This window comes from Anas acuta, chromosome 31 (genome assembly GCF_963932015.1).
Source record: "Anas acuta chromosome 31, bAnaAcu1.1, whole genome shotgun sequence".
NCBI lineage: Eukaryota > Metazoa > Chordata > Aves > Anseriformes > Anatidae > Anas > Anas acuta.
The window spans coordinates 314,699-329,021 of NC_089009.1; the positions used below are offsets into that span (position 1 = coordinate 314,699).

Sequence of the window (14,323 nt, forward strand, 5' to 3'; positions counted from 1 at the left end):
TGTGAAAGTGAAGATCTCGACCACATTGTCAGCGTTGATAAAAGACACTTGCCTCTGGGTACAGTCCAGACAGACCCAGATCCTTCTGGGGACTGGGGACAGGGACAAGGGAGTGCGAGGAGATGTGAGAGATATGAGCAGCCCCTCATAGTACTGCACAGCCCAGATCCCTTCTTCAGGGCTCCTGTTGATCCACCCCTTCCTCTTCACAGAAGCCCTGGCCACCCCCACAGCCCACCGTGAATATTTTAGCTGCTCTCCCTCCACCTCCACCAACCAGCAGTGCCTCCCCTCTCTGAACTCCTCACGGCCCAGCACGCAGCCACATTTGTCAAATCTCTCTGGTGTGTCAGGCACCTGTTGCCATTCACTTTCGCATCTCACACTGCCAATGTCCTGAGACAGGAGAAGCATGGGATGAGCCGTGTCTGGATCCAGGGTCACCTTCACTGCAGGGACAGAAGGAGCCAGGCCATCAGGGGCAGAGCTCAGCCCTGGGCAGGCTTTCCCCATCTTGGGGCCAGGAGCTGCCCCACGGGGCAGGAGATGGGGCACCTCTTGGCTCCTGAACATGCCCCAGCAAGGGCAGGAGAAGGACAGCAGAGGGCAACCCAATGCACACCTACCTCGATTTTGAGGCAGCAGAAACTTTCTCCATGCTGGAAGGAGAGGGGAGAGCTGGTCAGAGCCCATGGCTGGTGCCCAGTGGGTATGGGCAGGGTGAGGGGCCAGCCCTGGGCTTCTCTGTCCCAGCTGCCCACCCTCCCCTGCGCATCGCCTTGGTGTTGACCTTGTGTCTGAACACTGAGAGACTTACCCAGCTCTGCAGCTTGTTTCTCTACAAATGAAAGAGAAAAGGAAAATATGAGAAGAAGGCACAGTTTCTGATTCCATACCTCTCACTATGATGCCTTTTTTTATTCTTTCTGTTTGGAGAGTGAGACTTACCCAGTTCTGCAGCTTGTTCATCTGCAAATGAAAGAGAAAAGCAATGCATGGATGAGAGGAGTCAGATTCTCAACAATGACTGCTACAAACCAAAGACCCCCCAACTCCTGCAGTTGTGGGGGGGGAAAGACTCACCCAGTCTTGCAGCTTTTTCCTCTGGAAAAGCATAACGAATACATGATCAGAGGGAAAAAACTTCTCTTCCCATGTCTATACCACAAATTCTTTCAGTTCATGGATGGATACTCACCTATCTCGGCAGCTTGTTGCACTGGAAAAGAAAGAAAAAAACAATGTGTGGTCAGAAGGGAGTATGCTTGTGGGAAGACATCAAATGCCTTCTCTTTGGGGAAGGAGACTTCCCCAGCTTTGTATCCTTTTTGGCTGATATAGAAAAGCAAAAGGAATGAATTGTCAGAGTGGAGAGATTTTCACTTTTTATAGCCATTGCTGCTTCCATGGCTAGACCCCAAATATTTATGCTCGTGAGCATGTGCACAGACCACCTTGCTCCCAGACTTGTAGTGACCAGACTAACAAGGACAGAGGCCCAGCATTTTGCAAGACTTATAGCAGTAAGGACAGACACTTGTGCAGCTCTCTGCACCGTGCCACCAAAACACAAGGGGAAGTGAATGGGGACGGGTGGAGGACGTCCCTGTCCCAGAAGCGTCAGTGCAGAGCAGGGCAGCCCCGCAGCTCGCTCCCCGTCCCCACCTTGATCCCCGTTCCTTTCAGCCATCCCAGCCGTGTCCCTTGCCCAGGGCAGCCCCAGCCCCAGCACTCCCCACTCCCACCCCAGGCTCCAGCTGCTCCTCCAGCACCCCCGAGCCACCAGCACACAAGCCCCCAGAGCCCACCCAGACCAGGCCAACTCCCTCCCACACGGACACCACTTCCCCAGGGGCTGGGGGCAGGGACTGCAAGGACTCACCCAGCTCTCGCCTCTGTGCCGCTGAAAAGCAAAGGCGGAGGAACAGGTGGTGAGCAGAGCAGCTTGGTTGCTGGGTGGGAACATGTGCAGGGGGGCTGCGCCTTGCCACCAGCCCCACGCTGCAGCCATGCTCCCTGGCCTCCCACCCAAGGCCCCTTGCCTTCTCCCCTGCCTTCATTGCCCAAGGCAGAGGCCCAAGACGATCCGAAGGCCTTTGGCACCCCCAGGAGAACATTCCCTTCCTCCTCCTACGCATTTCCCTGGGCCAGGGCTCAGCCCCGCTCCACACCCAGGGGGGTCCCTGCAGAACACCTCCCTCCACTGCATCCCTGCGCTGCCAGCTTACCTTGCTTTCGAAAGAGATAAACACCGAGGCCAATGGACACAGCGAAAAGCACGAGGACCAGAGCCAGAGCCACCATCCAGGGCTGGGCATTGTGGAAGAAGGGAGCTGAGAAAAGGCACCAGGAATGGGGATGTGTTTACATGTCCATGGATGGAAGAGCAAGACCCAGACTTCTCCTGGGTCAGGACAAGTGCAGGGGTGAGGAACACCTCACCCTGTGCCATTTGTACCTGCAATGTGCAGGGAAAATTTCCTCTCCTGCTGGAGGCGGCTGCTCCTGACCACACAGGACAAGGGCCCCTCCACACTCCCAGTCACAATGACGGCACCTTCGATTTCAAAGAGCCCCTCCTGGTCCTGGGAATGTGTTTGGGAGACCGAGGGCAGGTGCTGCCCGTGAGCATCCCTCCACAGCAGCTGCGGCAGCGGGTACCAGCCGGCTGATCCACACAGCACCCGGACGCCTCCGGCCTCGTAGCCCCCCAGGGAGAGGTGGGGATCAGCGCCTGTGGCTGGGGGAAGAGCGCGTGGCTGGTGCTTGACTCGGGGAGGGATTCATTTCAAGGTAAAGACCCCTTCTGGTCCTATCCCAGACACAGCCCAGCACAGACATGTCCCCAGGCGCTCAGGGACCTGGCACTCCATGCATTCACTCTCAGCCCAAAAACACCCTGGCTTGTGCCAGATGCAGAGAGCAGGGCTGCACAAAGCCAGTGGCTCCAAATTGCCCTTAAAACCGAGGTGCTGAGCTGCAGCACCTCCAGGCCAAGTTTCTGCACCATGCTGTGCTGGTTCAAGTAGCCCGAAGACCTTCTGACAACGTCTCAGGTCTCCCCCAGAACAGAAAGCAAAAGTAAAGCAGACGCCCGGCTGCTCAGAGGACTCTGCGATTCTCCCTGTGTGTTGTTTGGTCCCATTGCTGACACAGCTGAAGGTGGTGCTCAGCAGCCTGTGCCCAGTGCCCTCACAATATTATGATTACTTTCTTCGAAGATACCAGTGAAAAGTGACAAAACTATCCAGGGAGCTCTCTCCCCAAATATTACCCCCACATCCATGGGCATGCTCCATGCTGTGAAACAGCTGAAACATTCAAAGGACATGTAAACTCTGCCCTGGCAGCATCACCCCAGCCACTAACCTGACACCTCCAGCTCCACAATGACTTCCTTATAAGCATGAGCATCTCTCACAGTGCAGACATACTGGCCATCATCAGAGGGTCTCAGCCCCGTGATTCGCAAGTCCAGGCTTCCAGCAGAGAGACCATCTCTGAGCAACTCTGTCCTCCCGGCATATGTCCCCATCTGCTCCCCATACAGGTCCTCTCCATTGTGGTAGTGGTGCACTGTCTCAGAGAACTCATCCCGGATCCACCTGACCTCCAAGCTGCGAGCATCGCGTTGAGGGGACAAGTGGCAGGGCAGCACGACATCCTTCCCCACGGTGGCAGTGATAGGGTGTCCTGGTCCCACCACTCTGACCTGGGCTGGTGTGAGAAACAATGTTGTGTTTTTGCAGTAGAGAATTATTTTTCTGTAGTTTAAGGTGTAGTGAGAAAGCGGAGAAATGCTAAGCGAATAAGTGGACTGTAGAAGGCCTCACTGTTCCAAAATAAGGTAGAAGCTTGAGGAAAACAGGATGAGCATTGCGAGAACACGAAAACAAAGATCACATGTTCTCAAAACGTAAGAAAGGAGAAATTAAAGGGTTGAAAAAAAAAGAAAAAAAAAACAGAAAAATTGTACATATATGGTGTAGAGGAGCATCGAGTAGCTTGTGAACCTGTAGTACTCAGATAATGAGGAAACAGGGGAGGTGATCAGGCATCGGGTAATAATGAATAAAAGGTTAGGATCTGTTTACTAAAACGTTGTCCTGTTTGACAGAAGCGTTGCAATTGTGAATAAAATAGCTTCAGAGAAGATCCAGTATGAAGAAAATTATTTGAGATGTTTCTCACACAGGGCAATGGAGAAGGGCACAGAGAGGAGGTAAGATTTTGCCATTGTAAATTTAGGGGCAAGGAGTGTCAAATGGCGTGAGGGTGCATGCTGCGTCCCCGGTGTCCCATGGGAAACCACCCGGGAAACAGGAGAGGTAGAGGGAGGGTGTGCAGGAGAAGGAGGTGTGCTGGGATTGGGAGCCCTCTCTGCAGCATTTAGGCAGGTGAAGAAGAGCCAGAAAGGGCAGGCAAGGCAGCGCCCGTATTGTGTGAAAGAACCAAAGAGAAAGTGAAACCCAGCAGGGACCGAGCTGTGGGCTCTGGTCCCCCCTTTCCCACAGCCGCTCCCCTGTCCTGGAGTAGCACGTCTGCATGCACGGGGGGGAGAGGCCTCAGCAGCTCCGCAGGATCCTACCTGAGCCCAGGCGGAGGAGGAGCAGAGTGATGAGGAAAGACAGGAAGCACCTGGCATGGCCATTGAGACTGGGGCAGCCACAGCCCCAGGGGAGGCCCATCTGAGAGGGAGGTCCCCCAAGGGGCAGACGGTGACCACAGGTCTTCTTCTCCAAGGGAGCCCCATCAAAAGAGAGAGGTCCCTCACAGCACCCACCCATGCTGCAGGAAACACAGGGCTACGCCCAACTTCCCAAGCCTTTTCCTGCATCCTGGTTTCAATAATCATCTAGGAGGAGCTCTGGCTCTGGAGCAGTGGGGACAAGAGTCTGGGGAATTCTGCATGCCTGGCACTGAGATGTGGAAGATGCTAAAACTAATCAGAATTATTATTTAGCTGCATATATGGTGAAATGTCCTGATTATTGGGGATGTAGATGAGAACCTAAAAAATATCCTAATTGTTGGGGATGGAGATGAGAACCTTATGTGAAACAGATGTAAAGAGGAAGATATAGCTCAAGGGCAACAGATGAGGGAAGGACAAACAAGTCGTTAGGGAAGGATGAACAACTTGTTGGCAGGAAGCAAGGGAAAGATAAGCAAAAAACTCCTCGGTACTGTCCAACAGAAGGTCAAAGTCCAGAAAGGTAAAAAGTTTGACCTCCTCTTCCTCTTTGACTTCATTCTGAAAGACCCCTGCCCACGACCACTAGGCTACATTGCACAGACGCAACGTGGAGGAGCTAAGGGAGAGGAGTATGGAAACGAGCACTTGGAAGAGGTCCGCCTTTTCCGAGATGTTGTGGTTTAACCCATTCGGCAGCTAAACACCACACAGCCGTTCACTCACTCTCCACCCTCCTTCTTTGGGATCATGGAGAGAACCGTGAAGTGAGTCCTGTGGACTGAGATAAAGGCAGTTTATTAAGACAGGAAAATAGTAACAACAACAACAATAATAATATGAGTACTACTACTAACAGGGTGTACGAAACAAGTGATGCACAATGCAGTTGCTCACCATCCACTGACCGATGTCCAGCCTATCACCAAGCAGCCGGCATCCCCACGCCGGCTAGCCACCCCTATATATTGTTTAGCATGACGTCAGATGGTATGGATTACCCCTTTTGCCAATTGGGGACAGCTGTCCTGGGTCTGTCCCCTCCCAGCACCTGCTGCACCCCTAGCCTGTTCTCTGGCAGGACAGAGCGAGAAGCTGAAATGGCCTTGGCTTGGTGTAAGCATTGCTCTGCAACAATTAAAACATCAGCATGTTATCAGCACTCTTCTCATCCTAAGCCAAAACATAGCGCCATATCAGCTACTAGGAGGAGAATTAACTCTAGCCTAACTGAAACCAGGACAGGGGAAAATAATGAATATGTATTAGAGCTCACGTAATACGTAACGGTGCACTTTTTGAGGGAATCTATTCCCAGTGTGCCCAGTGCAATGCAATAAAGTATACCTACTTTACGACCCTATGGTTGCAGAGTCTTTTCTGCGCGTCAGCACCACCATCCCATCGCAGCTGGATGCCCAGTCCACTGCCTTCAGCAAGCACGAAGGGCTTGTCCCTAGCAGGGGCCTCACCAGACCTCCAGGGAAAGCCTCTCTCTAGGCTCATTCATCTCCACCCATCTAAGGAGGAATCAAACTGGGACAATGCAGAGCTGCATAAAGTCATCTTGAGACCTTTCGAAATTCTATCTCAGGGGTCTTTGGTCTTGAAATATAAGTTGTCAAACATTGCCCCAGTTTCGAGGAAGGTCAACAAAAATGTCCCTGGGGACTGACACGGGGAGGGATTCAGCTCCAAGGCAAAGATCCCATCTGCTGCCATGCCAGACACAGCCCAGACCAGTCACGGTCTGTTATAAATGGCTCAGGATTCAAATTAGGATTAGATAAAAAAATAGGATTTATTAAAAGAATATAAAGGAATAGAGGTAAGCAAACAGCGCTGGGTGCACCGGGAGTCTCCGCTCCACCAGGACGCACACCAGTTACATCAAGCAGCTGATTTTTATGCACCTAGACTAATACATATTCATTACTACTTCTAAAAAAAATAGATTATTATAATTAGCTTCCGGGGTCCAGTTCCTCCTACTGGAGCATGCGCATCAGTCTCCTCTGGGGGTCTCTAGGGGTCTTTCATGCTGAAGGCTCGTAGTCTTCCTCTCACCCTTTGTACTTACTCGGCACTATTCCAAGTTTATGGAACACTCTCTGTAAACTCTCCACAGGTCTTGTCTCCCAACCGTCCTTCAGCTTCTTTTTTCTTCCTCTTAATCTCTTGGCCCCCCTGGCCAGATACCAAGGATCTCATAACAGTCACCAGCAGTCACCAGTTATTATCAGTTGTTCCAAAACTCCCAAACAGGTTGACGACTCACGAGCAATTAAAACATTTTTTCCCAGCTATTTACAGTCATCTACATAACATCTCTAGCAGTGTTAAATCAATCTCGAAGAAGACAGGAAAAAAAAAAAACACTGTAACTGTTAGAACTAGAAGTCAGGGATAACAAAAGCAAACAGATTCATAAATTTAAGGAGTGTTTTCTGAAGACGTGATAAATTGACTGGAATGAGGGGGAGACTGGGACACACTGCATCTGTGGTTCAAGAATTAAATTGCCAGTGCAGGGCCCAGAGGCAGACAGGATTCAAACAGAATTGTTCTTTATGGACATGAATTTATGGACACAAATTGGAATTGTTAACACATTCCTCACACGGTCCAAAGGGCTCTGGGACTGGGCACTCCACGGACCCACCCTCACCCAAAACCATCCCGGCTGGTGCTGGACCCAGAGAGCAGGGCTGCACAAAGCCAGTGTCCCCTAACCATGTAGAAAACGCAGGTGCTGAGCTGCAGCACCTCCAGGCTGATTCTCTGTACTAATCCATGCTGGGTCAAGAAGCCCCAAGACTTCCTGACAAAGTCTCAGGTCTCCCCCAGAACAGAAAGCAAAAGTAAAGCAGATGCCTGGCGGCTCAGAGGACTATGCGATTCTCCCTGTGTGCTGTTTGGTCCCATTGCTGACACAGCTGAAGGTGCTGCTCAGCAGCCTGTGCCCAGTGCCCTCACAATATTATGATTATTGTCTTCAACGACACCAGTGAAAACTGACAGAACTATCCAGGGAGTTCTCTCCCCAGATATTACCCCCACATCCATGGGCATGCTCCATGCTGTGAAACAGCTGAAACATTCAAAGGGCATGTAAACTCTGCCCTGGCAGCATCACCCCAGCCACTAACCTGACACCTCCAGCTCCACAATGACTTCCTTATAAGCATGAGCACCTCCCACAGTGCAGACGTACTGGCCATCATCAGAGGGTCTCAGCCCCATGATTCGCAAGTCCAGGCTTCCAGCAGAGAGACCATCTCTGACCAACTCTGTCCTCCCGTCATATGCCTCCATATGCTCCCCGTACAGGTCCTCTCCATTGTGGTAGTGGTGCACTGTCTCAGAGAACTCATCCATGATCCACCTGATCTCCAGCTACGAGCATCCCATTGAGGGGACAAGTGGCAGGGCAGCACGACATCCTGCCCCATGGTGACAACGGGAGAGTGGCCTGGACCCACCACTCTGAGCTGAGCTGGGCAATGGAGAAGGGCACAGAGAGGCGGTGAGATATTGCCATTGTAAATTTAGGGGCAGTGAGTGACGAAGCACATGAGTTGGTGCGTGAGTTGGTGTGTGCTGTATCCCCTGTGCCTCATGGAAAACCACCCTGGAAACAGGAGAGGGAGAGGGAGGGTGTGCAGGAGAAGGAGGTGTGCTGTGAGTGGGAGCCCTCTCTGTAGCATTCGGGCAGGTGAAGGAGACACAGAAAGGGCAGGCAAGGCAGCGCCCGTATTGTGCGAAAGCACAAAATTCAAAGTGAAACTCAGCACGGGCGAGCTATGGGCTAGGGTCCCCCATGTCCCACGGCTACTCCCTGCCTTATGGCACCCTGTTTGCAAGGCCCAGGGGGGAGAGCCCCCAGCAGCCCCGCAGGATCCTACCTGAGCCCAGGCGGAGGAGGAGCAGAGTGACAAGGGAAGTTAGGAGATCACTGGCATGGTTGGTGAGACTGGGGTGGCCACAGCCCCAGGGGAGCCCCATCTGAGAGAGAGGTCTCCAGGGGGGCAGACAGCCCCCCAGGGGTTCTTCTTGAAGGCAGCCCCATTAAGATAGATGTCCCTCACAGCACCCAGCAGAGCTGCAGGAAGCACAGGGCTCCGCCCAACTTTCCCAACCTTTGCCCAGTTCCTGCTTGCAATAACCCTTCTGGAGCAGCTCTGCCCCTAGGGCAATGTCTGGGGAGCTCTTCAGGGCTGGCACCACCATCCCATTGCAGCTGGGTGCCCAGTCCACTGCCTTTACCAAGTACCAGGGGCATGTCCCCAGGAGGGTCCTTTCCAGACCTCCAGGGAAAGGCACTGTCTGAGCTCATTCATCTCCACCCATCCAAGGAGGAATCAAACATAAGGAACGGGACATGGGGGGAGGTATCAGTGAAGAGCTGAGCAGGACTGGAGGCTGCAGGAAATGGGGCACAGCTGGATGCCGAGCCTAGAGCTGCCACCCTTTGCCCAGGGTGCTGAAGGTAAAGTGCCAGTGCCGCTCCCGGCTCCAGTAAAGCAACTGTGGCAGAAGGTTGGCTCAGATGGGCAGGGACCTTCTTCAAGATCTTAGGTGGATAAGGAAAGCTCATGTTTCCTGGAAGGGAAGTCAGTCAATATGGAAGGACTACAGAGGTACTGTTTGCCTTTGTAGGGTGAAAATTCATAAAGTCAAAGCTCAATTTGAGTTGAAGCTGGATAGTATTGTGAGGGGCAAGATTTTTTTTATTTTTATTATAATTATTATTATAATTATAATTATAATTATTATTATTATTATTATTATTATTATTATTATTATTATTTAACTCTCTTAACAGCAAAAGTAGGATGAGAGAAAGCATTGGTCTGTTACTTGATGGGGATGGTCAGACAGGGTCATCGACTTCACAGATATCTTTATTGCTTTCTTTGCATTCAACACATGCTGGGCTGTGGGACTCCAGGTGCCCTGAGCTGGAGGACAGTGACTGCAGGAAAGATAAAATCTCAACAACTCCGAGTTTGTGTGGGATTTTCTGCTCCAGATGAATGCATACAAGACTATAGGGCCTGATGGGATTCATCCCAGAATACTAAGAGAACTGGCTGAAGCCATACATCTTCCACTCTAGGCCCTTCACCATCTCTGTGGCCCTTCTCTGGACACTCTCCAATAGTTTCACGTCCTTCTTGTAGTGTGTTGGCCAGAACTGCACAGAGTCCTCGAGGTGAGGCCGCAGAGTGCAGAGTAGTGTGGGACCTCAACTCGACCTCCCTCGACTGACTATCAATGCCGTGCTCATTGCACCCCAGGATACAGTTGGCCCTCCTGGCTGCTAGGGCACAGTGCTGGCTCATGTTCAGCTTGCTGTCAGCCACAACCCCCAGATCTCTCTCTGCAGGGCTGCTCTCCAGTGTCTCATCCCCCAGTCTGCACGTATAGCCAGGTGTCGTGGTTCCGCTTGAGTGGGCAGCCGAGCTCCACCACAGCCGCTCTCTCACTCCCCCTCCTCAAAGAGCAATGGGGAGAAAATATGTGAAAAGGGCTCAAAGGTTGAGATAAGGATGAGAAAATCATGCAGTAATTATTGTAACGGGCAAAACAGACTCAGAATAAGGAGAGAATAAGATTTCTTGCATATTACTAACAAGCTAGAGAAGTGAGAAACAAAGGAAAGAAACCAAATGCATCTTCCCTCCCCCCCCCCCATGCACCCTCTTCCACCTCCTCCCCTCAAGCAGCGCAGGGAAACGGGGGAATGGGGGTTATGGTCAGTCTCTGCTGCTCCTTCTCAGTCACTCTCGTCCCCTGTGCTGTGGGGTCCCACCCACGGGATACAGTCCTTGATGAACGGATCCAGCGTGGGCTTCCCACAGGCAGCAGCTCTTCCGGAGCTGCTCCAGATATGGGTCCGTACCACGGGGTCCATCCCTCGGGAGAAAACTGCTCCAACCTGGCTCCCCCACGGGCAGCAGCTCCTGCCAGGTCACCTGCTCGTGCATGGTCTCCTCTCCACGGGCTACAGGTCCAGCCAGGAATCTGCTCCAGCAGGGGTCTTCCACAGACGGCAGCCTCTGTTGGTGCAGGTCCACCTGCTCCACTGTGGTCTCCTCCACGGGCTGCAGCGTGGAAACCTGTTCGACTGTGGTACTCCAAGGGCTGCAGGGAGACAGCCTGCTTCACCATGGTCCTCACCACAGGCCACCGGGTACTTCTGCTCCGGCACCTGAAGCACCTCTCCCCCTCCTTCTACACTGACCTGCAAGGCCGTTCCTCACTGCTCTCTCTCTCCCAGCTGCTGTGTGGCGCAGCGTTTTTTTCCCTGTCTTAAATATGCTCTCACAGAGGCGCAAAACAACATCGCTTATTGGCTCAGCTCAGGTCAACAATGGGGCCCTTCCCAAACATGGGGCAGCTTCTAGATCCTTCTCACAGAAACCACCCCTATGACCCCTGCTGCTAAAACCTTGCCACGTAAACCCACTACACCAGAGTTGCCCCATCCCAGGTGCAGGACCTGGCACTTGCCTTTGTTAAATTTCATGCAGTTGGTTATTGCCCAGCTCTCCAGTCTGTCCAGATCTCCCTACAAGGGCTTTCCACCCTCAACAGAGTGCACAACTCCTCCCATGAGATGCCGTCCTTCCCAAACTGATCCTACATGTCCTTCCCACAGGCAGCAGCTCTCTAATAACTGCTCCTGTATGGGTCTGTAGTATAGGGCACATCTGTCAGGAGCAAACTGTTCCAGTCTGGGTTGTCCACGCATGACAGCTCCCCCAGACTCCCATCTCCTGTGTGGGCTCCTCTCCACGGGCTGTGGCTCCAGCCTGGGGCCTCCTCCTGCGGGGGCTCTCCATGGGCCGCAGCCTCCTCCAGGCCACAACCACCTGCTTCACTGGGGGCTTCTCTATGGGCTGCAGTGTGGAGATCTGCTCCACCTGTACTCCTGCTCCATCCACTAACCACCCCAGTCCCCTAACGTCGCGCTTGAGAGCCTTCAGGCTTCTCTCTTCAATGTCATCACTGCCAGCCTGGACTATCAAAAGAGGATAGTAGTCAGAGGGGCAAACCAGGTTGTGAAGCTTTCTGGAATGTCCCTGACCCTGGCCCCAGGGAGGCAGCAGACTTCCCTATGGGTAGGGTCAGGCCAACAATTCGGGTCCTTTGTTCCCCTGAGAAGGGAGTCGCCTACAACAATCTCCCTTCTTTCTGTCTTGGTGGAAGTAGTCTTGAGGCATGGAGTTGACTTCCTCACCCTAGGCATCATCCTGGCTGGACTTTCTACCTCTTCCTCAGCTTCCAGTCCCTCAAGCTCCAGGGCCTCAAACCTGTTGTGGAAGGTGGGCAGGCAAGGGGTGGCATCGCCTGCGATGTCGAGCAGGGACCTGTCTCCATTCCTCCTCAACTCCTAGGTCCCCTCCCTCTGCCCAACAGTGACAGGGGAGGGAGTCCTGCCCCATTTGGGGTGTCTCACCCCGGTACCTCTCCTTCAGGCCCCGCAGGGAGTTGCCCCACCACTCTATCTCCCACTCACACTCCCTGATAGCCCTCAACCACTGCAACCTCCTACTTGAGCTCTGTCACCAGGCAGAGCAGGTCACCTGCTCACACCTGCTCACACCTCGCAGGACCCACCTGCTCACACCTCACACTCACACAGTGCCTCCTACAGATGGCAGCAAGAGGCTCAGATGCTCCCTGCACCCAGAGACCTGAACTGGTGCATTTTTGAGTGGGCAGTCAGTCTGGGTGTGTACAGACTTGCTAGACAGAGCACTGTGCCTGGTGGAGACCATTGCAGCCTAGCTAGCGGTAGACTGCCGTTAGAGGAGTTATTCTTATGGGCGGGGAGGAACGCTCTGCCCTCCCTGTTCACCCTGCCTGCGTGAACTGCCTGCCACTCCCTTCTGATGTGCCATGTCCTGATTACTCACCCGGGTTGCCGTGTTCCTGGTTGTTCCGCTCCCCGGGGGCTGCTTTTGAATGGCTGCGGAGGGGGCCCTGCTGGCTCTGCCTACGCCTTGTTAGCTTCCCTTGCGAGGGCTGCTGGGTCCTGGTGGCTCCTTCAAGTGGGCTTGATGCCGGAAAAAAATAGCCCTACCTGTGGGATCCCCTGCTCTGCTTCAGAAAGAGTCTGCCCTGGAGCTGATCACCTCAGCAAGATTTTGCACTGGGCAGTGTATGGGGACATTACCTAGCGGTGTTGTAGAGCATGTTGCAAGGAGATGTTGCACCAGGCATTGCATGGGGGTGTTGTGGAGCACACTGCGTGATGAAGTTGCAGAAGGATGTTGCACGGAGCACTGTACAGCGCATTGCATTGCCCTTTGCAAGGGGATGTTGCACAGAGCAATGCCTCTTGCAGGGTGTGGCACAGGGGCGTTGCACAGGGCATCGCATTGGGATGTCGCACATGACATCACAATGGACAATGCCTAGAGCTTTGCAAGGGAGCGTTGCATGGGGAAGTGGCATGGGGAAGTTGCGTGGAGCTTTGCACGGGAGCATTGCAAGGGAGCGTTGCACAGAACATTGCATGGGGACGTTGCACATGGCAGGGAAAAGGGGCTCGCCCACCACTGACCCCATCCCCATCCCTGCTCCAGTGCAGCCCCACGTCCAAATCATCCTCACGGAGACGGGGAATACCCGTGTGCCCGTCCGCCTCAGCTGTCACATCTGGGGCTTCTACCCCCCCGAGGTGACCGTCATCTGGCTCCACAATGGGGACATTGTGGAGCCCGATGACTATAACCCCATCTCCGCCACCCCCAACGGCGACTGGAGCTACCAGACACAGGTGTCCCTGGTGGTGGCCCCGATGGCAGGCGACACCTACACGTGCTCAGTGCAGCATGTCAGCCTGCAGGAGCCTCTCCTGGAGGACTGGAGGGAGTGGAGAGGCGCAGGACTGCAGCCGGATGCCAGCGGTCTTGGCTCCTTCCTGCCACTCACCCAGCTGTGTCCCCGCAGGTCCCAGACTGATGCTGGAGGTGACCATACTGGTGGCGGTGGCCACCGTGCTGATGGTGCTGGGACTTGGCTTATTTCTCGCCGGCGTCTACCGCTTCAGGGTCAGGCCTCCCGCCCCGGGTGAGTGGCTGGGAAGATACAGGGCCGTGGACAAGGGCAACGAGGACTCTGCTGACTCCTCTTCTCCCCCCTGCAGGTTACACTCCCCTCCCTGGAGACAACTACCCTGCAGGTAACGGTGTCCCCATCCCTGTTCCCATCGGCGAGGGGGCGAATCACCCCATCTCTCACCCTATGTGTTCCCCCCTTCCCCAGGCAGCATCTGAGGACCCCCAGACAGACACCTCCTGGCACCGGCGGCTCCCGGTTGACTCCATCTCAGACAATAAAGATGCTCCACAAGCCCCGCTGGTGTCTCTGCAGTGTTCTGGGGACAGGACAGAGATTCACACACTCCTACGGTGTCACACCAAGAGGAAATTTTTGTGTGGGGGACATGGCATGGGACCCCAAAGGGCCAAGTGTGCCCTGGGGTACCTCAGGCATGGCACTGCTGGCCGGCCGAGGGAAGGGATTATCCTGCTCTGCTCAGCCTCCTGCAGCCTCACCTCAAGCACTGCATGCAGCTGTGGGCGCCGCAGCAACGAAGGGCGTGAAACTGTGCGA

At 53.8% G+C, this 14,323-nt stretch overlaps 3 protein-coding genes across 3 annotated transcripts in view; 1 reads left to right on the plus strand and 2 right to left on the minus strand.

Moving 5' to 3' along the window:
- The window catches only part of LOC137846208 (butyrophilin subfamily 3 member A2-like), a 42,688-nt gene extending 37,928 nt beyond the window's left edge, over positions 1–4,760 (minus strand). The window contains exons 1-2 of the mRNA XM_068663996.1: positions 4,589–4,760; positions 3,370–3,717 (exon numbers count right to left, since the gene is read on the minus strand). Of these exons, the coding sequence (XP_068520097.1) occupies positions 3,370–3,717; positions 4,589–4,688 (448 nt within the window). The 5' untranslated portion in view covers positions 4,689–4,760. The remainder of the gene's footprint in view (positions 1–3,369; positions 3,718–4,588) is intronic.
- LOC137846219 (butyrophilin subfamily 1 member A1-like) overlaps positions 1–14,323 on the minus strand; it is a 54,624-nt gene that overhangs the window by 7,693 nt on the left and 32,608 nt on the right. The window lies entirely within an intron of this gene.
- Positions 13,236–13,983, plus strand: LOC137846155 (HLA class II histocompatibility antigen, DM beta chain-like). Its single transcript, XM_068663858.1, has 4 exons — positions 13,236–13,575; positions 13,658–13,777; positions 13,854–13,889; positions 13,973–13,983. The coding sequence occupies exons 1-4, from the start codon at positions 13,236–13,238 to the stop codon at positions 13,981–13,983; spliced, it is 507 nt and encodes a 168-aa protein (XP_068519959.1).

What these genes read in the sequence shown, in the direction of transcription:
- LOC137846155 (XM_068663858.1), top strand. Translation starts at nt 13,236, where the DNA reads ATGGCAGGGAAAAGGGGCTCGCCCACCACTGACCCCATCCCCATCCCT. An exon ending in GCCTCTCCTGGAGGACTGGA is followed by an intron (nt 13,576 to 13,657) that starts GGGAGTGGAGAG and finishes GTGTCCCCGCAG; the next exon opens with GTCCCAGACTGATGCTGGAG. An exon ending in GGTCAGGCCTCCCGCCCCGG is followed by an intron (nt 13,778 to 13,853) that starts GTGAGTGGCTGG and finishes TCCCCCCTGCAG; the next exon opens with GTTACACTCCCCTCCCTGGA.